The following is a 25694-nucleotide window of genomic DNA, read 5'->3' as shown; positions in this document are numbered from 1 at the left end:
TTATTATGATAAAGTTACTGGATTGGTGGTTTGAAGGCAAGTATATTTCACCTAGATTCCTAACCTACTTGTTTTAAAGCCCCTGGAAAATGTGTATTATGTGTAAGCTACTATAGACCTGTTGAGAAGCCGTAAAAGGGTCCTGTGGTTATGGATGGAGCATGAGGACGGCCTCCATCCATTTGGCCCATAAACCGGGTCTTCCAAGTTACCAGTAATCCTGCTGGTAGGCAGGAGTTGCACCTGAGTGGTGCTGGTAAAAGGCTACAAGGCAGCTCGGTCAGTCTCTCAGTGTCTGGGGACAGGGGCTGCAGAGTCTCTGTGAGAGAGAGCCTGATATCTGCCTGTAAGTTACTGTGCTGAAACTTTTTTGTTTTGTCTTACTTTTAGTCGGGAGTGACCAGTGTTTAGTTAAGAGCCCAACAGCAAGGTGTTTATTTTGGAGTTTTCTTTTTGTTTTCTTATTGAATAAATCTGGCTGATGCCAGTTGCACGAAATCTTTGAAAGTCAAATCTTTGAGTCACTTGTGAAATGTAGGAAGATGTATACCTCATTGTGTCAAAAATAATGCTTATAAAAGCATATAAACAGATACAGGAATATAATCTATTATTATTATTATTATTATTATTATTATTATTATTATTATTAGCTTTTGATTATGAGGTGACACAAAGCTTCTGAAACTCTGTACATGAAGGTTAGATTATACAATAAAAAGAAAACATTACATGGTGATTACAAGTACATAGAGATACAAACAAAGGGTACAGATAAGAATATTAAATGCATGGATACAATTAACAAAACAAATCACATTGCATACAGTAACAATTCAGCATAATATAGAAAGAGAAGAACACAGTATGGGGAGACATAGGGTACAAACATGAGATATAGAGTAGATGACCCTGCCTGTGAGAGCTTACATTGTAAACCAATTAATTCCCATTTTCCAATATCCACTATCATGTGCAGTATGTTTTTTGGACACTGTTTACTTGTGTTCATCACAAATGAGTGCATTGGAGTCAATGTAGTGTCATCTATTGTCCCACCCACCTCCCACAAGTGCAAATGCTTGTTAATTACTGCCTGTCAAGCGTAACACAACACCAGCTTAGTAGAAGCTAAACTGATAACACGGCTATGGCAAGTGATGGCTTACTTTGATATTTGTTTTTAAGGTCCATTTTATTAGGGTCAAACCATTTTCTGTTCTCACTCTCTTGCTTGATCAGAAGTCCCTTGTTTTGATTTTGTTTACAGGTTGCCCTACCCCATCCATTGGGCAAAGAGCAGCACAGATTATTTCAGGAATATATGTTTATATATATTTATATATAAGCATATATATTTTTATATGTTTATTTTGTAGAAGGCGGTGACCTTTCCATTTATGTATAATAAAGCTGCATGTGACAGGGGCACGGCCATTAAGTGAGGAGGGAACTGAAGCCATAGACTGAGATTTATATAGTAGAAGAAGTAGAATCCAGTCATATCAGGCTCCTGTTTAACTGTATGAAACAAAGTTTAGCATTGAAAAAATGGAATAGCGAATATGATCTGTTAGTCTAGGGCAGCACAGTGGCCTAGTGGTTAGCACGTCTGCCTCACAGCACTGGGGTCATGAGTTCGATTCCCGACCATGGCCTTATCTGTGTGGAGTTTGTATGTTCTCCCTGTGTTTGCGTGGGTTTCCTCCGGGTGCTCCGGTTTCCTCCCACACTCCAAAAAACATACTGGTAGGTTAATTGGCTGCAATCAAAAAAAAATTGACCCTAGTCTCTGTCTGTCTCCCTCTCTGTCTGTCTTTGTGTGAGTGTGTGTATATATTAGGGAATTTAGACTGTAAGCTCCAATGGGGCAGGGACTGATGTGAATGAGTTCTCTGTACAGCGCTGCGGAATTAGTGGCGCTATATAAATAAATGATGATGATGATGATGATGATAGTCTATAATATTGTAACAGGTTTTTTATTAATAATTTCCCATTTGTGGATTATCTTCCTGCTTGTCATAAAATTGATGACTTCTTTCCTTGTATTCACAGTCACATCCTGTTTAGCTGATATAAGGGAAAAACAAGGTTTGCAGCAAGTGGCTGCAAATTATCCGATTTGTTCAAGCTGAAGAATTTTTCATCCTGTTGACCCTTTTGTATTTTTTTTCCAAATATTAAGGGTGTCACACTTCAGTTCTCAGAATTCTGTTAGCATTTTTCACCCATGCCAAAATTGCATGGTGCTGCATTCATATTGTTCTGATTTGCTGAAAGGTCGTCAGTATCTTGGCCAAGTAAAAGCGCTGGAAGAATACAAGTAGATCAGCTTAGCTCCCATGGGTGGGATATTCACACAATCCTACACACTGCTGGTTAATGGTATTCACTGGTACTGTGCAGCTGGATTGAGTCAGCTGTTTTTTCAAAATTTGTTGGCAATCTGCCTCTCTAGGGGTTTTTTTTTTTTTTTGTTAACTTTTGTCCAAACGGAATGCAGAGGAATATTATTAGAACAGAATGTCTGAAGTTTCAACAGTTCCTTTCTCTACTGCTGCCACGGAAATAATTGTGTGCTTCATATTAAGAAATATTATTCGTTTACTGCTTCTGTGATTCTCAGCATGTCACTAAAACACTATTCTGTACTAGTCAGGAGTGTAAGTTGAGCATACACTATTAAAATATTGCTCATGGCTGCACAATGTACAAATGTTTACTGTGCTACTGTCTGCTTTGTAATAGTATGAAAGTGTCAAGTATTTGACCTGGTTTTTAATGCAGTATTTAGTGTAAAAAAACAAAAAAAAAAACAAAGCTGTCCAAGTATATTTTTTCAAGATTTCTCCAATTGTATGATAGATTCAATTCTTACCTTCTATTCTTTTTCTCTAATCTCTGAATGCTAATATTTATTACAAAGTACACTATAGTCACATTTAGTATATATGACTTGATGAGCATTGTGACGCTGCAAGGTCCACCGGGAAGGCAGTCACGGTCGCCAAGAGAAATTTTGGGCCCAGATACAGGAAATTCTTTGCCCCCACCCTCTGCGCAGGCGAGCAGCAAGAGTGTTGTATGCCGCTGTGGAGGCGCCTCCAAAGGGGCGTGGCCACATAATGTTGGTGGCGTGGTCACCATGGACATGGCTGCATTTCTTTAGACATGACCTATTGGTGGATATTCAGTTGCCGGCGATGCGACGCGCAGACATCACTCAGCGCACGTTGCCGGCAATTACAGTAGAAATCTCCGCTTATTTTCCCTCGCACCCCATAGAGGTGCAGGGAGAAATGGGAGGAGATTTCTGTCAAATCTCCCCTACAAATCTCCCCTGCGGACGTTCCGGAGACACTTTGCGGCTAATTGAATGTATTAAAATGGTGTTGCTCTCACCTACCTGTTATTACAGCTTTCACAACCTGGTACTGGATTCTTGCATAGATCCTGCAATGTTGGGAGCTGTTAGAAAATGTAAATATGGAAAAGTGAGAAATAAGTGAAAACTGTACATAACACAGATCATGCAGTGTATAATATATACATTATAATAAAATATTACATTTATCACACCATCCACAGCTGCAAAACGCCACCCCCTGCCACATCACCCATCACATCACCCCCCCCCAGACTCACCACATTACCCCCCCAGACACACCACGTCGTCCCCCAGACACACCACGTCGTCCCCCAGTTACATCACCCATCACATCACCCCCCCCCCAGACTCACCACATTACCCCCCCAGACACACCACGTCGTCCCCCAGTTACATCACCCATCATGCCACCCCTCAGCTACATCACGCATCACGCCATCCCCAGACACTTCACACACGCACACGATGCCATATACCTACATGCACAATGCCGTATTCATACACACAGTCCTATACATACACATACATAATGCCCTATAGACATACAAAATGTCACACATACATAATTCAATACACATACATACTGCCATACACTTACATACTGCCTTATACATACACACACAATTTCACATATATACACAAAGCCAGGCTATAACTCCCCCACCCCCCAGTCCCTGGTTCTCGCCTCATCTCCAGAGGCTGATGGTTCCATGGCTGTGCTCTGAAATGACTGGCAGCAGTCTGATTTGTTGCCTGGCTGTCTGTTTCCATTAGTTCAGCGACAGCCTGTCACTGACAGGGCCGTCCCAATTAGCCCTGCCCCCTCCCGGCTGGGTGAATGGGGGGAAAAAATAAAAAGAATAAGCTTGTTGTCTGCAGTGCAGGCCCGGGCCCCCTGGCATATCTGGGTCCCGGTAATTAGTAACCCGCCCCCCCCCCCCTCTTCCGGTGTCCCTGGCAAGCGTAACTATCATGCGTGTATCAGCTCAGTAGCAAAGCATCACTGGAAAATATTTTTATATGTTGGCAGCTATGACTGATGTGATTTTGGGTTTGGTTGGGTGTGAGTTATTGAAATGGCAATACAGCAAAAGGGCTTATTATATAAAGACCTGGATGTATATTTACTATTCCCAACACTTTGAAGTCCATCAGGTTTTGTCTTTAAAAAAATTGCCATATGAAGAAAACGACTGTTGTATAAAGATTGAACAATTTGTACAAAAATGTTTGTTATTAAATCTAGATATATTTGAGAGTCTATATGGTAACAACACGATTGTTCACAAGCATTATGAAGAATGTACTGGCACCTGGAGAGTTATGTACTCAATGTGCAAACCTGCACTAAAACCATAGCAACCAATCTTACATTAGGGTACGTATACCCGACGACAATTATACGGACAACAAAGACCGCAACATAAAAATAACGATCAACATGACTGTGACAGTGAATATATATGTACATACCATAATTTAGATGTACAGCATATCCGACAGCTCTTATACCCATCACCTGTAAATTCCGAATAAACCAAAGGCGGTGGCTGGGAAGGACGTCCTTCACACTGCTGACAGTGCATTTGCAGCTTTTAAGGCAATCTCTATAATGTATTCTGGCACCGGGTCTACCCATGGCCGCCTTTTAAAGCGGCAATCGCACTGTCAGCAGTGTGAATGACGTCCTTCCCAGTCGCCGTCTTTGGATTTATTTGCTGTTTCTGGTGGTGTCTAAACAGATGAAAGTAAATTAATTGGTTGCTATGTTTACGTGCATATTTTAACCCTTTGAGCAACAAAATACATGTACATAGCAAACTTTGCTAGTACTGTTCTCAAACTTCATAAATCATATGGATGTCTCGCATCCAGAAGTCCCAAGTGACAGAGTGACAGCACAATCACATGTGTCATGACTTACTACCAACTGTTTCTGAGGGTAATCAACAATATGGAATCTCACTAGGTTTCCTGTTATCCCGTCTCTTCCCAGAAGGTCTCCGTTATTAACCACGGACATGACGTTTTTTTTTTTTTAGATGCTGATGATTTAATTTGTATTGTTTGAAAGCTTCTAATTGTAGGACTGATCTTTAATAACCTGTTATTATGTAATGTTCAAAACATGTCCTGTTTCTTTCCAGTTCTATAGTATCAGTTCTTTAGATCATATTTTTATTAATTGTGCATTACACTACTGTATTGGATGGTATTTCAAACATCTTTTGTTATGCTTCATTCCATGTTTATCTTGGTTAAACTGAACTTCGAGTAACAAATGGAGTGAAAAGTAAAACACTGATTTTTTTATTTTATTTTATTATTATTATTAAATTACCAACCTCCCTTCTCCTCTGGGGGTGGGGCTTGTCTGTCTGGGTGCAGGAGGAGTGCTGCGGCTTGGACTAGACAGTCAGACTATATATAATATTCCGTTTTTATGGCCAGGGACAATGTAGGAGGACTGCATGAGACCCATGGGCCGCTAGCTAGGCCTCACTGTTAATAATAATGATAATCAGTGACTATATTTTAGATGTACATACTAATCTGAGAATATTAACTATTAATTTCCTATTTCTTTAGATTACATGTCTTCAAGATTTCTTTGGTGACGATGATGTGTTTATAGCCTGTGGGCCAGAGAAGTACCGCTATGCGCAGGATGACTTTGTTCTGGATCACAGTGGTAATTATGATAAAAATATATACACGTTTCAGATGAGTTCTGTTTTCCACTGGGCTTATGGGAGATGTGCCATTAGTGTGGTGATTCGCTTCTTTTAGGTCTTGGTTCAGCCAATAGAATAGAGGTGATGTGAAAAGAGTCCGCTATAACTGGACACTGTTTATTGCATGTCAGGCTTTGGCATTAGTTCTGTTTAACTACTAAACTCTTCCTCCTTCTTTATTAGAGTGCCGTGTTATGAAAACATCATACTCCCGCTCTCCGAGACTCTCTGGTTCCAAGAGTCCTGGACCATCACGGCGTAGCAAGTCTCCAGCAACAGGTAATGGTAACTGTTGTAGCCGTCACCCGTCAAACATTAAAAAATATGATCTAGGCAGTTTGTTATATACCAAATGGTGAGGTATTGTTCCAGAAGACATTCTCTTTACCCATTTATGAGACGAGCTGCAGGTAACGGTATTTAGCTGCTGGGGTCGCTAGAGGCACCTGTTGTTTTTTTATGTTATCCAGTTACAGTGATGGTATTTTGTAATTAGTTCAAAGCTGTTGAGTTTTTAGTTGATTGCCATTTTGATTGATATTTGTTGTGCATCAGGATTCTACATAATCTCACAATTAAACATCAACTATTGTTGTTTACTAGACGCTCGTTGCCATTATTGATTGTTGCATGTGACACATTTCTCACCTTTTTCTACAGTCTGTAGCTACAGTTTTTATTTCTACTGTGAGAATAGTAACATTGATTGTTCGAAAAGCATGTCTCCGTTCTTTTTATTATACTGTAGATTTTATGTTTGTATCAGTTAAACCTATGACTCTTTACACATTTATTTTACACTATCTTGATATTTTGAATTACTTTTTATCATGCTCTTGATATCTCTCAGCGTGGGTGCTACTAGCTGATTAGTATTACAAGTATAAGATGTACAATTGTTTTAATGTTTAAAAAAATATATTGTGCAAATATTCTATTGATAAGGAAACTGTTCAACTAACTCATACAGAGAAGGTTTTGAAGGTCACAATACTTGCTGTATTTATACCTAGGTCTGTCAGTTATACAAACATACTTTTTAGACCATAAATGATTCCATATCAAATTAATGGAAAATTTGTATATATGGCAAATTGGTGATATTTGCATTAGTTGTGTGACATTTGTATTAACTGGACAACATTTTGGATCCATGTTATTAATTCCTTTATGATGAAAAAAATCAACACAATCATTGGGAAATCAATGACCTGTTTTTAGGTAAAACATTTCAGATGTTTGCTGATCTCTAGCATTTGGTTATGTGATGGGTAAACTGCTAATGTATTTTCTTGCTGTCTTTACCCTTGTTATAAAATGAATGCAGTAAGGAGGACTGGCTACTCTAGTGCCTATTCCACAGCAAGGTCCCCAGGTGAGCCATTCCAACTGTGGCTTTCGCTCTTGGCTTTATCAGCACACCTGCCAACTCACCCTTCTGTCCAGCTTCATGAACCTGTTCTCCGCAACATCTGAGCTTAATCATCCAAGCACACATTGTCCCTTGCTGGTTATGATTTAGACCACTATGTGTTTCTACAGATACCTTCCTGTTGTAACTAGTCCTAAATTATTACATAGAACATGGAATGGCAAAAAATATACCCTGCATATATAGAAGTAGACACTGTTCAGTGTTAAGTGTCTTTAGCATAAGCTACTCCATAGAATTCTCCTGGTCGTACGTTAGATGACAGTGTCCAAGGCAGGGTATATTTTCTGCTAAACATAGCTGTATGTTTATAGAGTGCTATCTCTGTTGCAGTATGTGCGCTGCTCAAAAAGTTAATATAGGTAGTTGTGTCTATAAAAGAATAAAATATATACATAGTATATATAATGTTGAGGCAAATGTATTCTTGCCAACTATCCCTATACCTCTGGGCTCTATAAATTCAATATGTAATGAAAAAGAGTATTTCAAATTCAAAAAAATACATGATAACCAAATTCAGAAAACATGATAGAGACTGTATCAGGTGTGACATATTGTGATGCAAATTGTACCCTGTAAATTATATTAAAATGCAACTATGCAAAGGGGTTGTGGGCCTGGGATTGGAATGAATTTGTTTCCGTATGACTGCTTTTGGTAAAGCATGCATTAAAATTCCGGGGATAAGCAAAATGGGCCACTCTCTACCCCAGGCCATGCTCACAATGCTACCAATTACACTCACATTTCACTAAACCCACAGCGCTATCCCAGTAGGGAATGACCATTTTGGGATCCAAAAATTAGGACTGTTCTGCCATAAATGTAAAAAAAAAAGTCAACTTAACGTAATGCCTCCAGAATGAAAAATCGATGTTGCACTTTTTTTTTTTTTTTTTTACTATTCCCTATGAAGCATAAATGAAACTTATTTAAGGATTTGAATTGTATTACAATAGAAAGGAAGGGGTACAGAAGGATAAAGGAGAAAGGAAGGGTCACATACCCTTTAATATAGTAATGCATAAAACCCACTGAATGCATCCTGTTCTGTGACATAAAATAAAACAATGATTCTGCCACTCTAGATAAATCCGATTTCCACACCAAGACCGTTTAAGAAAAACCAGGATACATGGTAGTCCTATATCTGGGTTACAGTCTATATATGTATAGATCTCTATCTGGCACATCATAGTGTTGTGAAACTGTTCATAGTTTGTCAGTAGTGGCTCCTTGATATGCTCAGTTCATTAGGAAAAAAGCAAGTGACTCCCAAATGCTGTAACAGAGACATGAAGCTGAATCATCCTGCTAGATGCTAAATGTCCGTCCTTCTAACCATCCCTCTTTGTACAGTTCCTATTTCTGACAATATATACATTTCTTTGGGTCATCAGTTAATTGGTACTGATAGGGAGCACAATTCAACCAGGGTCATCTTGGCACATTTATTGCTACAGAGGAACAGTAATAGGGAAAATAAAGCGGGATTTGTTGCAAAGAAAGGAATACAATGTTTACTACTTTTATATGACAAACAAAACAACTTGCAGTATTCGCAAATTGCCTTCTGAAATATTGAGACTTGGGCAATATTTGCTGAGTGTTTTACAGTTTAATAATGACGGAGCAGTGCAGCCGAGTAGGGAATGGTTTCCGCTTATACATGTTATGTCTCACACAATAGTCTGACTGACCAGAGGAATAAAGAACAAAAGGAGCTGCTAATAGAGGGGGATGATGGCAGACCCTGTCTAGTCTCCTACATCTCAGACTGCATGTTTCCATAAATACCAAATACCACATTGGGAACTGCTGTTGTGCCAGAATCCAAAGCTTGCTACAACTATCTGTTTTTTATGTTCGGGAGACCACAGTTTTTTATATAATTAGATTTACACATGGGTATTTTTTCTAATTTATGTCCATAATTATTTTATTTCTTAGTCAATGGAACGCCAAGCAGCCAGTTATCCACCCCGAAATCCACAAAATCTTCTTGTTCATCTCCAACAAGTCCAGGAAGTTTCCGTGGCCTGAAGGTAAGAAAGAAGCCTTTGTGTTTTGTTATGTCTGGGGTCTCTTAATTAACAGGTTGAAGAACCATATAACCAAGAGGTGTCCAAACCCAGTCCACAAGAGCTACCAACAGGTCATGTTTTTAGGATTTCTTTAATCATGCACAGGTGAGTTAATCTATTTGGCTCGGTCAGTAATTACTCCACCTGTTTCTACAGACAGAAATCCTGAAAACATGACCTGTAGATAGCTCTTGAGAACTGGGTTTGGACACCTCTGATATAACCCATACATCTGTGCACAAAAAGTCCATCCTTTGTTTGTACATATACAAGCAGCACAAATACGGTATGTGTTCTATCAAACAGCTAGCACTCATGTACCTTGGTATCTAAACTCCCCTATTAGGCATATAATTGGTCATGGTTTGATATGCACTTCTGATATGTCTACACAGTGCTGCCTATTTCATATTTCCTGGCTTACTTTACAGGATATTTAAAAAAAAAATTGTCACTACCTTTGTTGGCCAAGATGAGATGTCACCTAGGGCATTAGTCCTCCACATTCTTTAGCTGGGACACCAAGTGGTAGTGTGCCGTGGTTATGGCACTCTAAAAGGGTTGGTTCCCAATAGCATGAATTGCATATGTGAGAATCTGCTGACCCCAAAAATATATTCTGGGTCCCAACACACAGTTTACACACCTCTGACCTAATGTGATCTATTGTTTGATTTATCACCAACTCTATTGTTGTTGATATTTGCACATTATTATAGTGTTATGCAGTGGTTGAAGTATATATTTAGAAGTGGTGGTATGGAAAGTGATAAGTGACTGAAATGGGATAGATTTACAATTGAAGCAACACCATACTTTAAAAAAAAGCATAACACCTTATTGCATTGTGCAGATACTTGAACATATGTAATTCTAGGAGAAGTCTTCTATCAATCCATGGTGCTCCCTCTTTGCCGTGTGATTTCTACTATAATGTTTTATGTAATATTTATATTGGACTGTCATGTCGGCTGTTGAGGTTGTGACAATAATCTTTTGATCATTGATGTCTACCTGATCAGAAGATGTCAGGTTACATTCATGCATGTAGAAAGTGGAAAACAAGATAAAGACGCACATACCTAGCATAGAACTGAAAGCTAAACAGTTTGATAGATAAACAGATAGATAACTGACAAACAGCTGAATTTATATATTTATATGAATGCAATGGGGGTGGCAATGTTAAATTAATTCTGCTGTGTGCTGGTGTTGAGGTATTCATCTTTTTAAAAGGAACTGCTATCAGTGATTATAATCGACATTCAGGGAAGCTGACAATCATTTCTCCAAGCTCACCCTGGTGCTCAGTGATTTAAATGAAACCATTCCTACACATTTTCCATCGCAAAATGAGAAGGAGGAATACATCACGGCGTCTCCATGTCTTTCAATCAGAATTTGTGTCCGTTTATTAAATGTATAGTTGTACATATCCATATTATGGTGTAAGTGAGCCACTATCCAATTATTTCAGGTGGTGGAACGTTGCTCTGTCAAGATGCACATGGGGATTCTAATCCTCACTACCCCATTTTGTTTACTGTGGTGATGTCATAATTAACAATCCTGCCACAGGTATAGAGGAAAACATTAACAAGTACCCTGGTTCAAAACATACAAAAAGGAAGATGGAATAATAATGTAACAATAAGTTATACATTTCTACATAAATAGCTGCTACACTGTGATCATTCAATACAGAAGAGATCCCATTAATTGTTTTTTCCATTTAAACGAAGCATTCTTTTTGCCCCTGCATGGGAGATCCATTTTGCCTCCCTCAGCAATAGGATGGTGTCTATCATGTCTGGGGGTCACAAATAAGGAAAGATTAGCTATAGGTCTATGGCATTGCTTCCTGGTGGTCTGACCCTGCTTCTCCCTTCTAGTTCCCTCTGTATGGACTAACAATTTCCCCCCTCCTCCCCTGGTACCAGCAGAGCGTTCACCTCCCAATGTCAGCTTCCAGCGGCAGGGAGCTTCTACCGCTGTAACTGCCAACACTGCAGGGAACCTGCTCAGAGGTGAAGCACATTGTTGATGGGATTGCTGATATAATGGGGTGGTGAGAATGAGAACCCCCATATTTTATCTTTACAAAGCGTTGTTACACTACATGAACTAGGAGGTCACTTGCTCACACCAGAATATGGGTACGTAAACCTGATGATTTAATAAATAGACACTGATTCTGATTGAAAGACATCGAAGTGCTGTGATATTTTGTAGAGGATAAACATCATGATGGTCACAATCATTGCTTTTATCCCTTAATGTTTTGTTGTTCCTTTATTCTGCCGTTGGTGAAAAGAGCCAAATAAATATTTGGATGTTGGCCCTTGTTGTTTGGCAGTATATTGCTAGTGTCGGCATTACTTTAAATCATATGCTTTGTTTGTCAGAACAGCCTTGCTCGCTTTGTAAGTTCTACCAGGCCAGTCTATGCCTCTTCTGTTTTTATTTGATTTTTTTGTTAGCAAATGGTCATCTGTATGCCTGATATATGACTATTACCTTGTAGCAAAACTGAGGTCTCCACCACTGCAACCTCCATAATCCGTTTCTTAATATATTCAAGTTTAGTTTCATTTAGAACGAGAGTTCAGTATGCCTCTTGGCTTCGGTTCAATGCCAAGATGAGTTTATCTAATAGACAAAGGGAACATTTACCAAAACGTTGTTAAAAGAAGATTTTGCATTGTTGATCTTCTAAATACTAGTTGTTTTACACAAGAGAGAAAATCATAGTATTTTACATGAACCATACACATTTAATACTGTTGTCATTCCAAAAATATCTGCAAAAAAAAAAGCAGACACCAATGGGTATTGATTTTAAACTGATTATGACTTCACAGATTAATGAATTAAACTCATGTTCTAACCACGAATAGTAAACACAGAGGCAATAATTTTTCTATTAGCAGACTTTAATACTAAAGTGTCTATTTATAAATCTCCACCCATTTACAGCATGAAAAATTATAGTTAATGGCCCATCTGCCAACAGCAGACCTCGGCAGGGGTCCTGGGTTGCCTAGCGGGTGATCTATATTGCAGGAATAATCAAGGCCAGACCAGCGTAAAGGGGCTGGCCTGCTCCTGCTCAGCTTCCCTAGGGCTGGCTTCCCCACCGGGACCAGCCACCGATGCACTGCAGTGCAGTCCTTTCCTTCCCCTCGCTCCTCTCAACTACATGCTCTTCCTTCCTTCTACTCTTATTTTTGATTTCCAACCTTTTCCTCTGCTCACACAAATATCATAACTATAATATGTTCTGTGTATTTGAACAGTGTTGTCTGGAATTTAGCAGTTATGCTCTGCAGGGCTGACGTTTTTAGAAACTATAAATGTAAAATATTATTATTTATCTGTATAGAAGCCTTATTAGTAATACATCTTACTTCAGCACACATGCTCTGTTCTGCTCCCATTGTTGGCAGATTTGGGAAGACTATATCAAGTAATACTTCTTCTAAGACTTGGATAAGTGCCACTTTTCATTTCAAATGGCAGTACAAATCATATAGGGCCTGAGTCATTAAGCAGAGCAAAGCATCAAAAAGGAGTAACTTTACACCTGGGCAAAACCATGTTGCATTGGAGAGAGAGGTAAATTTAACATTTTGGGACAGATTTATAGTTTGGGTAGGGCATGTCCTAGATCAGCTTTAAATATCAGTGTAAAAATAAAGCTATCAAGTGTTTGTGTGCTAATTGAAAAACAGACAATATTTAACTTTTGTACAAAATAATAAACTAATTTGTAACATGGTTTGTCCCGGAGAACATTTACTCCTTTTTTTCCCTTACTTTCCTTAAAGGTTTGGTCCCATACTGTCAATACATGTCAATAAGTGTCAATATTACTCAAATACAGTAGATCTGCAAATTACATACAGAATCAGATCATATGTTTGTGAGGTATTATTAGTAATTAAGGGGGTCTTGTGTATGTACCTGGCTTCTGGTACTCTGCCAGCAAAGTATGGAAACTGGTATTTAGTTCTCATGAATCCTACAAATCCTTTTTCAAATTTTAAATGTATTAATATGGCTATTGCTTTTAGTTTTCCCTATAAATATATCCCTGACTAATTGTCTGGTCATGTTTCCACTTAGCCCCGCATTCAGATGAGTCAGTTAATCATAGAGACAAATGTTGTAATTGTTTTTCACAGAAGAAATTGTGTGTCTGTTCCGACTGATAGAAGTGTGTGTGTGTGTGTGTGTGTGTGTATATGTATGTATGTGTGTGTATATGTATATTTATCACACACACACACACACACACTATACACATGTACACATATACACCAATCTAAAACTGATTATTTAAAATGTTATTTATGTTTAAAACAAGGTTCAACTGCACCTGACGTACATACTGCCTAGAATTTCTGTATTGATAAATAAATAAATGATCAATAAATAGTAAATAATTGCATTTAGAAATATTAAAAATAAACACTTAAATATTTATTATATATAAAAAGATAAACCGTTTGTTTTTATAATTATTATCAAACACAGAAGAGAAAAATACATTAAAAAAATTGGACAAACCCTACAATTACAATAATGTAACTGAAGCTTGAACTACAAATACAGCCACTCACAAGCCAGTCGTGCTGCTCAGTGACAGAACTTTTTTCCCAAATTGGAAAAGATTTTGCTACTTAACCACCCTGTCTGACCACTTCCAGCATGACTGTGGCCTGAAGATAATCTTCTAACAGCAATTACCTATATGCTGGATTCCTAGCAGATTATATGGTGCTTGTGGTTCTGTTTTCGCACCACACTCACAGTTTCAGTGATGAAATTCACCCATGTGTGGACACATAACAATAAGAAGCTGTCCAAAAATATACTGGAAGGTCTTTGATGAAATGTACCCTAGTGTGTGTGTATTTGTGTGGCGGAGAATTTAAACTCTAAGCTCCATTAGTAAATAAGTATTTTCTGTAAAATGCTGTATCCTGTGTTGGTATTGTGTAAATTAATAATAATGTATGTCGTTGCTGCTCATGTTCAGTATAGTGACAAATATTCTGTACTTTTTAGATTCCGCATCATTGTGGATCCACATCTAATGTTAATGGTCTTCCTGAAATTCTAAATAGTCCTGAAGGTAAGTTTGTAATGGGGTAGCAGGATAGCAGGTGATGTCCTAGTTTTCTTGATGTGCTGTGTGAACTTCATATAATCAAGATTTATGCCGCATGAGCTGAACTGCGACACTGACCTACTGTATTCCTAAGATCTCAACTTACACTTTTCCTGGTCAGCCCTTGTTTGGTACATGATGCAATTAAAGCCAATACGGGATGACAATCCTCCCTAATTAAGTGGATTCATCACTTTGGGTACATTTACTAAAGCAAAAAAGTAAACGTGGTGGTGTTGCCCATAGCAGTCTTTCTTATAGTTGCCTACTCTCCCGGAATGTTCGGGAGACTCCCGAATTTTTGAGAGTTCTCCCGGACTTCCGAGAGAGCAGGCAAAAATCCCGGATCCAGAAGTCGCCGCTGTTGAAGATGGCGGGGGGGCAGGGCTAAACACGACATCGTGGCCCCGCCCCCTACTTCAATTGGTTAAAATTGTCTAAGATTGACTGGGGCGGAGCCTAACGGCACACCACGCGTGGTCAGGCCCCCTCGACGGACCCCCTCCCAGACAGCTGGCTCTAAAAGTAGGCAAGTATGGTCTTTCCCTGTCTCCAGTCAGGATAGAAGAGGGCTGTGGTCCTTTAGTAACTGAAAATGTGCAACATGAAGGAATTGATGTGCTTCTGTCTTTTATTATTTTCTTGAATAACATTTTTACTTTAAAGTTCACCTCTCATGTACTTGCACACAGTGGAAGCAGCCATTGTGTGTTTCACTTCACTAGGAACTAGACATCACTGAAAATTTGCTTCCACTGAGTAAATACTTGAATCTGCTGCGTGTAGACCCAGTTTCACTGTAATTTACATCCCATGACAAAAGTATAAAGTTAAATTTTTCATCCTCTTCACCACCACTAAATATAATTAAAGCCTCATTCTTGTGTATATCTTTGTTTCTGTAAATGTTAAAATGATGTAGGGAAATGTCATGTATGTATAAAAATATGGATGCCTAGTTAAATAAAGGTATCCTTGGTGCTTTTGATACATTTTAAAAGCATTGTAAAATATTTTGACAATACATGGTTGAAGTGGAACTTTAGAAGTGGTGGTATGGAAAATGTAAGTGAATGGAATGTGATAGTTTTACAATCCAAGCAGTAGGAGAAGTGGCGTTATGGCAAAGCACCATATATCAGCTCACTTCCACCACTAGTACTATAATGTATTATCACATATTAACGATTACATTTTTTTAGAGAGGTAGGAGATGCCTATAATGCGGGCCTATAGATCTGTCAAATCCATTACCTGGGAAATATTTAACTTAACTTGTTAACTCTTTTAAAGATTTCATGTTGTGTACAGTACAACACCTGGGATGTGCCTGTTGAGAACCATAAATTGTCTGTTGAAGTAGAGACTGAGGGAAGTCCTGTGATACTAGCAGGCAATGTAGATTTGTCTCGTAGATCAGAAAAGATTCTATAACAAAGCAAACTCACAATTTAGGCATAAAACATCTATGACTATATAATAGTTAAACGGGCTCTAGATGAATAAACTGTGCAAGTGCTCAGTGCTATCAGCTTTATATTATGTTGACAGGTCAGCAGTAGTCTGTTAATGTGGAATATGTTCCATTCTTCATAAGAATTGCTGCAGACACTATTATTATTTCCTATTTTCTAGGACTGAATGGAAATAGATGTCCTGATGCTTCCATTATCCTGGACAAATATAAAATAGGGAAAGTGATTGGAGATGGCAACTTTGCAGTTGTTAAAGAATGTATTGAGAGGTGTGTATTTTATTGCAGATACTGTGCTGTAATTATTTTTTAACCCCTTATTTTCTGTGTATTGATAAAAATACAGTCTTGTTTTTTTTATTGTGTACATTAAACTTTGTATAATGTGTCCTTCAGGAGGGAGTCTCATCTACGCTTGTTAACCCTTGAAAAAACTTCCCTGACTATATAAAATAAAATTACAAACAGCTACATTACATCTACATACAGTATACTGTCCTCTATGCTCCATGCCAGGAGAGTTATGATTAAGAGAGTTATGATAATATAACCGTTCCCTGTATTTAATTTCTCAACATCAATAAATATGAATCTATAGAGAAGAGGAGCAAATATTGACAAGTGCATTTGAAAGTCACTGACACACTAGTATTAGTTAATGGATCACCTGGCTATTTGCCCTCATTATAATTGTTTTGCATTTATGCCCACTGTTAGTCTATATGATGTTTTACACCTAGTTTTAGCTACAAGGATTAAGATGAAGATCTAGCGTCATATAAATCTCAGGCCTGTGAACACTCTTAAAATTAGACCTGTTTTTGAGATGTGACAAAGCTATGAGTCAATGAAGAGTGTAATTTGTTTTATAATAAAAAAAAACAGAGCATGTGAGTCACACAGAGACAGCTTCTAACACAGCATAATTTAGAAGTGATAATTAGTGGGAGCGTTGTAACCAAAAATACTAATTTAAAACAGAATTAGCATATTCTCTGTTCAGTTGTTTTTTGTTAGATGAGGTTTTCACTTTCATTATATAGACATAAAAATACCATTACTTAGCCTGTACTGAATTATGAAAAACATTTTCCAAGATGAAATGTGATCTTCAAGAAAGCAATATATCCTGTAGAATTTGTCAGATAAATACAGCTCAACAATGTTGTATTTGCTTATTTCTTACATATAGTCAGTTACTAATTTGATTTTTTTTTTTCTTGGCAGATCAACTGGAAAAGAGTTTGCTTTAAAAATCATAGATAAGGCAAAATGCTGTGGAAAGGTAATTTATGATAGCAACAGGTTTTTGGTCGCTAAGATTATTTGTTTTTATTGTATATGCTCTGCTAATGATTAAATCATATTTTCATATTGGATCATAAATTCATATTTTGTTTAGAGGTGGACAAAAATAGAACTTTGCGAGTGTCAGGGAGACCTGCCTCTGCCGGCTTCCTGATCTGATAACTTTAATAATAATAACTCAAATAGTCAAACAGGCAAACCATATATCACCTCTTTTTTTTGTCAGGAAACTGCTCCCGACCTTTATCTGTCACAAACCACACTCTGCACACTCGTGACTTGGAAGTCTACTGTAAGGGGACACACAGTATTCCATTCAATCTTGCACTGACCTATCCCTAAGGTTACAGATCTAACTGGTCCCTTCCCCAACACAGGCACCCACTTCCACACCTCTCCTCTGCCACCATCTACATATAAGGCCCGTAGAACGCCTATGACTTAATTACCCAATTGCGCACACTGTGCACTCTGATAGCTAAAATAATTAACACTTCCCACACTGGTATTTAAAGGCTTAACACATCCAAGCAATCAACCTCTTCTAAACAGGCGGTGAATTTGTTTAGAGCAATAAGGACAGCACTTATTAATTTTTTGTTTTAATATACAAAAACAATTAATAAAAGATAAAATAACATAAGCAAAACATGTAAAATAAAAAAGAGAAAGTTTCAGAGTATAAACTTACATACAAGTTGTATAATCTGCGCCAAGGGAAATTGGCTTGGAAGATGGACAACTTATCAATGTTGAGTGATTTAAAAAAAAAAATGACAATATCTTGTAAGTGGTCTCATCTTTTAAAGACACTCTTTTCACCTGCCCCCTCCTACAGGGGTTGGTCTCTAGGGGAGCCCTGTGTCACAGTTTTACAACCACAATTTACATCTTCCCTGGTTAATTCCCAATGCTAAAATGTAACATATCTTTTCCAGGGAGTGTCACATAGACTCAATTTTATCATTAATATATCCAATGTAAATTTTCAAATCTACAGATACCAAACTGAAATAGGTCAAGTGAATTAGTTGAGTTGATACTCATTTCCTCTAATTCCCTGCGTGGCAGTCAACTTTATTCAACGTATGGGTTGCCCTTCATAATACTATTAACAAATATGTTGTGATCATTAATTATATTAATTGAAAGTGATTTTTTAAAAATAGTTATATTTGCCTATATAAAATAAAGCAAGACATCATGTGGTCACAGAGCCAATGTCTCTTTGTATAAGACCCCCTGCTAGGTTCTTCAGGTGCCCAAAACCACTCCAGTACGAGGACATAGCTCAGCCCATGAGGTCTTTGAAGCTGTTCAGTTAGGTGGTAGTCTTAATAGCGATGCTGAGAAACCCGACACCGCATACCCCGACATAATCACACCGATAGTGTGTTCCCCGACACACTCTTCACACAGACTGCTTAATATACACGCTTCAATCTATTCCGATGAATTAAGATGCCGTCCACGTAGAATGATGTCACTTTGATGGGCGAATGTATTAATGTTGCTGTTAAGGTGTTCATTTAAGGAGGCTCCAGCTGTACAATGTACAAGCCTCTTCATTCATTGGAATCGTTTGAAGTGTATATTGTAAGCAGTCGGTGTGAAGAGTATATCGGGTAACACACTATCAGTGTCATGTCGAGGTACGCAGTGTTGGGGATCTCAGCATCGTATTAAGGTACCCAACCCATTTAGTTCCCCCTAAAAGTGACAATGTTATTTTGTAGTTCTGTAGTCTGCAGAGCCACAGAATGGACAGAGGCCGGTATTTCTGGCCTCACTTTTTTATACCTTGAGTTAGGTCATTAACTTTGTGAGAGCATGCTTTGCTTTGTAGTAATTTGCATTACACACTAGCTTACAGAGAAGCTCAAATTATAAATGGATTTTATATACAGTATTTATAATGCAGTCCCTTATGCTTTATTTACTACAATTATATTATGGAGCTAATCCTTATAACTGTAATTCCTCCCTTCTCACTACAGTGAGCAATGTAGCAACATTTTGAAAGAGCCTCAAGAGTGATGGTGTCTAGTACTGCTTGTATAGTGCTCCCTTCCACCTACCCCGCTTGTATTATGCTTCTCTTCCTTCCCTTCACTTGTATTATGTCCGCCTTTAATTGGCTTTCATTCAAGTTAACCTGACAACTTTAACAGGGAGCCAGGGTTGAGCCCCACAGTTGCCAGACACTATATCACTCCTGTTACCACTCATACCTCCCATAATTCCCAAATCTAGGTTGGACAGTCCCGATTTGAGGGCTCTATCCTGCCATTCTGATTGTGACATCTGTGCACAGCAATGAAAGCATTTTGAGGGTATGAGAGAACGGGGCAGCTTAGCGATCCAGAAGTGCTAGACACGCCCCTGAAGGGTGGCCATGTCTCCATAGTGATGTGGCCACGCCCCTGACCAGTGTAAATGGGTTATAAATTTGTTTGTTCCCAATTGTAAAGCTTTGTGATGTATACTTGTGTCATATAAATAATTGTTAATTAATGGTGACCGTTTTATGCATCAAAATGGGATGGTTAGCACAATATGGGAGTTGCCTCTCATAATAACTTAATCATTATCCTTTATTTATATAACGCCACTAATACCGCAGTGCTTTACAGAGAACTCACTCACATCAGCCCCTGCCCCAATAGAGCTTACAGTCTATATTCCCTAACGTACACACACAGAGACGGAGACTAGGGTGAATTTTATAGCAGCCAATTAACCTACCAGTATGTTTTTGGAGTGTGGGAGGAAACCCACAGAAACACGGGGAGAACATGCAAACCCCACACAGATAAGGCCATGGTTGGGAATCAAACTCATGACCCCAGTGCTGTGAGCCAGAAGTGCTAACCACTAAGCCACTGTGCTGCCCATAAACTTAATGCCATTTACAGACGTTGCATACCCGCTGAGGCATGTTTTCAAATTGATTTATTTATCTTACTGCAAACTTGACCTAACACGCATGAAATTATTTAGTGTTTTTGAGGAAAAATGTTTTTTTTGTGCAGCAGCTTTCTTTGATGCATGTCGCAGCATATAAGGCTTGTTACTATGCTTCTCAGTTTTGTATGCAAGGTGTTCAACAAATACTTATCCTTCTTTTTACAGACACTTTTAGATGTACTTAAGAAACAGCACCCTCCCACTTGAACATGTTCATCAGGTCATGTGACATTGATGGAATGTATAAGGATCAGTGAAAACAAAAACCCTAGTTATGAGGATCCCTGCATTCTTAGGTTATTGAGCGAATATAAAAAGAACACAAGTGTCATAATTTTATATGCTATGATATAACAACTTTTTAACGTTAATTGCAAAGTAATTCACATTCCAGAAATGAAATTAGCAGTGAAAGTATCACATTCGCAATTAGACTAATGCTATACCATTTGATATCTTGAAAAGTGAATAGCACACAAATTAAGACACTTGAGGAGCTGAGTTCTTGTGACCTGTCATTTGCTACTTACCTTGGAATACTGATCATGTAACAGTCTGCTACTCAGATGAAAGCACTCGTATTGTCTGTGTTCTGTCTATGCAGCTGTCCTCATGTTAGATATATTCCATATCTTCTGCATACATTTTGATGAGCGCAGTGGTATTAACACAAGCTTTATTAATCTATAAATTGTAAGCTTGTGCCCAGGGCCCTCTTACCTCTTTGTCTGTTAATACCCAGTCTACTTTTTACTTTGTTTGTTCCCAATTGTAATGAGCTCCACTATAAAGTAAATATTTATTATTATTATTATTATTATTATTATTAATAATAATGAAGAATGCATTTTTTCTTGTTGGTTCTTATATGCATTACTTTTGTGAAACATTCAGTCTATAGGTAAGTCTGAATTTTATAAACCTGACAAAGTGTGAATAGAAATCTAGAATAGGTGGATGCTTCCATAAAGAGCAACATAATATAAGTCACAACTATTATCTGTAAATAAAATAACAATGATAATAATGGTGTTATTTACTAGCCCTGGAGCGCAATTTGTTTTAACTGATTAAAATCGTTTTTCCATCAAGTCTTTGAAGGAATGGAAGATTGTTTTAAACCCAATATTACTTCTCATTTCTTGGCTGCAAAGCTTTCATGCACTTTGCTAATTAAATGTTCAGATTACTCTGAAAGTGCAGGGTAGGATGCAATTATAAATACAGAAGATAAATGAGTTGCAGGCAGAGCAGCAGATATACTATAGATGATCCCTATTTTCTGTGAAGCTCCTATGGAACACTGAATATGGTTTTTACTTTGGACAGTTCTAATAGAAGCTGTACCTGTCCTACAATACTGTAGCTAGAGCCCCTCACCTCCAATAACAACCAGCTACATATAATATAGATGCAGCCTGATTGTCCAGCTAGCACTGGCATAAATTGTATAGCATATACCACAACCCAAATGTCATACATGAACCAGCCCTTACAGTTTTCTGCGGATACCCATTACAAGTGTCCTCTGAGACCTTAGGCCCATTAGATAAGATGACTTTTACATCACATGACATTACTCTACGTTCTGTAGGGTGGCAGCTAAAAGGTAAATTTAAGTATAATATAAATTTGCTCTGGGTTGTCTAGGGAACTTCACACAATTTATTCTTTCAAAGTATTCGTTTTCAAAATGACCAGAAAGGAAGTTCTGGAAATATTTTCATTGCCTGTTGGCTCTATCATCTTGAATGTAGGCTCTCACAGGCAGGTACCTCTCTACCCCACTAGCAGATCCTGGGGGGGGGGTGTTATCAGGGCAATCACCGCCCCATCCTAGCAGCACAAGCATAGCTTTAAATTGCAATCAAGACACCGATTAAAATGGAGGGGGTCAGTCAGGACCAGGGCCAACCGTGACCAGCCAATCAGAATGAAGGAGTTACGTGACTGTTAAATTGCCCTCACCCCCTAAAAATAAAGTCTAGGTCCATCCCTGCGCTACCTTGTGTCTCATGTCTGTCTGTCCTACGCTGATTTGTTTGTTTGAACATTATGCTGATTGTTTACTCGTATACATGGAATTTATACTTGTTGTTGTGCTAAAAGGAACTGCTTGAACGTCGTTCATACTTGGGTTTTGTATCACAATGCTGCTTCATTGCATTTTTTTATTATACTTATTCGTATTCATGTATTTGTTATGTTGTATTCATGTATCTGTATGCTGAATCTGTAGCGCCTTATGAATAAAAGATGATGATGTAGTATTGGTTATGTGGCACTTATGGTCCCAGCAAGCCCTGGCAGACATAAACTGCTAGGGTATGTTGGTGTTTGTAGAACTAAAAGTACCAGCATACCCATGGCTGCCAGAGCATTCTGGTGCTTGTGGAACTACACTACAGACCTATAGTGCCACATAAAATAATATTTAAAAAAAATACACACACTGTAAACAATATTTAAATAAACACCCCTCTCCCCCCAAACCTTCCTTTTACCAAAGTATTAATCTCCTAAATCCATAGTAGGGATCCTCTTCTTTCTTCCATCTTTTAATCCTTAAGGAATAAATAATTAAAAAAACATGTAGGCAGGGCCCCATTGCGAATGATAGGCCTGGAGGCCCGTAACCAACCAACCAATACAAAGCAGTTTGACTCTCATTGACAGAGCATGAGAAAGCAACTCTGATTGGTTATTAGCAGAGCAACTCTGGTTATTAGCAGATACACCCCATGTGGGAACTAGCTGCAATGAACTACATTGATACAAGTGTGAGTCACTTAGTTTAAGTTTTATAGTTGGGTAAACAGTAGTTTTAAAGCAATTTAATTAGGTTTCCTTCACTGGTAATTCAGAAGATCAGGACATTGTCATTGTTGGGAAAAGAGGCAATTGCTTTGTTGTACAGTTTTAGAAGTACTCATTCTCCAATCTATAAAGAGATTTGCATATTGTGATATAAATGACCATCCCATCTGTAACAAGCAGATGTACTGGCCAAAGGAAACCGTTGTTAGTCAGAGTGAAGTTCAATGGTTACATAACTTGTAATGTAGCTGTATAACTATTACACATCCATCATGTACTGAGCCTATAGCAGCAAGTATTCTATATAAGGACATTTATTGTGCCCTGAGATGGGTGTGTTCTTAACCAAAGATTTCATTTTCCACTCCAAAATATTCTTTGAGAGCAGGGGCTGGCTGGGCTGGTGGGCAGGGGAGCATCCGACCCTGGGCTGGTCCTACAGTGGGCTACCTTGGGCTGGGCTAATGGGCCACCTGCATTTTTTTCCATTAAAATAGGAAGCTGAGTCAAGACTTGCTCCACGGGCTACAATTTGCCAGCCCTCCCCTGTTTGAGAGCATGCTAATTCCTGAGGAATTTGTATCAGTACATGGTCACTAGTACTGATAGTACAGTCTTTAATTATAGGCTTTTTTCTGGGATGCTCCTTGTTTGGGATAATTCATGCTATTTGACAGCTTGCATTGCACCATGTAATAAAAACATGTGATAAAAAACATCCTGTTGAAGAATCAAATGTTAGAGAAAGTATTTTCACTCTAACAAAACTGATTAAAAGATAAGTTTTTCAGTTATACCGTTGAGCTATCATCCTCTTCCCGTTCGAAATCTAAGACCTGTGGCAATGATGAAAACGGTGTATGATTAAAGTATTCACCAATCTGTGTCCTTAGACTATACAGAAAGTCTATATTGCATGAGCTCTAACTGAAGATTTCTCCCCAATATACAGGAACATCTGATTGAGAATGAGGTGTCAATACTGCGTCAAGTTAAACATCCCAATATAATAATGCTCATAGAAGAGATGGACACGACAACAGAACTTTATCTGGTGATGGAATTAGTGAAGGTAAGAGGGCTGTTCCAATTACGCTAATCATGTTTGAGCATTCTACAAAGACCATAATAAGATTAGAGGATTGTAAATTGGATCCTACAGTATATCTAATAATTGCATTTGAAAACCCCTAATAGAAACACAGTTATTTAAACATTGCTATGATAGGGTCAGACATTCATTTAATATACCAAATAACAACATGGATGCAAATATGTTATCTTTAATTATGTTGTGATAAAGAATAAAGTGTGGGTCATGCATTTATATTACATTTGCTAAGTAACATCACACCACAAGGCCCCTACTGTAAATACGATACCTCTTATACTATGCACTATTCCATGCAATACAATGGGAGAGCAGTAGAAGCAGACAGAGGATATCACTGTACATACTTAGAGTATTTGCACTACAAGCTATATTGTGCTGGACATCAAACACAAGTTTACCAGCTTGGTGCAGCATGGGGCTCCAAGTAGGACCTTTGTCCATCACCAATTACGAAAAGAAAGTTTCATTTGACCAATCTGTTTCTTACTGGGATAAAAAAGCTTATTTGTGTACTTTTATTGGGTGCCAATTGGTCCCTCACAATAGGTGGACAAATCCCAAATAAATTAAGTTACATCATTTAGAAACAAAAATCTCTATATTTAAACATATTTTTAAATCTGTATTTTTCAACCTTTATTATGTTTTCAGTAACAAGCTATTTACCCAATTTCTGTATGCCTAGGGTGGGGACTTATTCGATGCAATCACATCTTCAACAAAGTATACAGAGCGAGATGCCAGTGCGATGGTATATAATCTATCTAGCGCTATGGATTATCTTCACAGCCTTAATATAGTTCATAGGGATATCAAACCTGAAAACCTACTGGTAAGTAGCAAATTATGTATTGTTACCTGATGGTGTACATGGTACTAGATACATGGGTGTACCATATATTGTTTACATACTTAATCTGTAAGGATGTAAAATAAATGGATGTGTTTGTGTATGGGAAATAAATGGAAAGTTAATCTTTATGGAAGCACATATATAAGAAGATGCTATGTATCCCTTCTCTACTAAGAAAATGTTGACAATGGACCTGATGCTGAGTTAGGAGCAAAGCAAAGAAAAGGAGCAAATTTGCACCTTGTCAAAACCATGTTGAATTGGAGGGAGAGGTACATTTAAAATGTAGGGAGAGATTTATAGTTGGGATAGCGCATGTCCTAGTTCAACTTTAGTTTCAGTG

The 25694-nt window shown here is 38.1% G+C and overlaps 1 protein-coding gene and 1 long non-coding RNA gene across 4 annotated transcripts in view; one reads left to right on the top strand and one right to left on the bottom strand.

Moving 5' to 3' along the window:
* Positions 1–25694, top strand: part of DCLK2 (doublecortin like kinase 2) — a 74391-nt gene that overhangs the window by 35677 nt on the left and 13020 nt on the right. For 2 of the 3 annotated variants that reach the window (XR_012688587.1, XM_075198893.1), the window contains exons 3-11: positions 5981–6083; positions 6310–6405; positions 7454–7501; positions 9512–9606; positions 14716–14782; positions 16454–16562; positions 17520–17577; positions 24337–24456; positions 25184–25330. Coding sequence is in view for 2 of the 3 variants with exons in the window: in XM_075198893.1 (XP_075054994.1) it covers positions 5981–6083; positions 6310–6405; positions 7454–7501; positions 9512–9606; positions 14716–14782; positions 16454–16562; positions 17520–17577; positions 24337–24456; positions 25184–25330 (843 nt within the window). In the remaining variant the exon portion in view is untranslated. The remainder of the gene's footprint in view (positions 1–5980; positions 6084–6309; positions 6406–7453; positions 7502–9511; positions 9607–14715; positions 14783–16453; positions 16563–17519; positions 17578–24336; positions 24457–25183; positions 25331–25694) is intronic. The other variant, XM_075198902.1, reaches the window with a different exon arrangement.
* LOC142105361 (uncharacterized) lies at positions 830–4953 on the bottom strand. Its single transcript, XR_012679699.1, has 3 exons — positions 4865–4953; positions 3410–3471; positions 830–2312 (listed from the first exon to the last, which is right to left on the bottom strand). It is a non-coding gene; the product is annotated as an uncharacterized LOC142105361 (long non-coding RNA).

Source organism: Mixophyes fleayi, chromosome 1 (assembly GCF_038048845.1).
Source record: "Mixophyes fleayi isolate aMixFle1 chromosome 1, aMixFle1.hap1, whole genome shotgun sequence".
Classification (NCBI taxonomy): domain Eukaryota; kingdom Metazoa; phylum Chordata; class Amphibia; order Anura; family Limnodynastidae; genus Mixophyes; species Mixophyes fleayi.
This window is presented reverse-complemented; position numbering and strand designations above follow the sequence as displayed.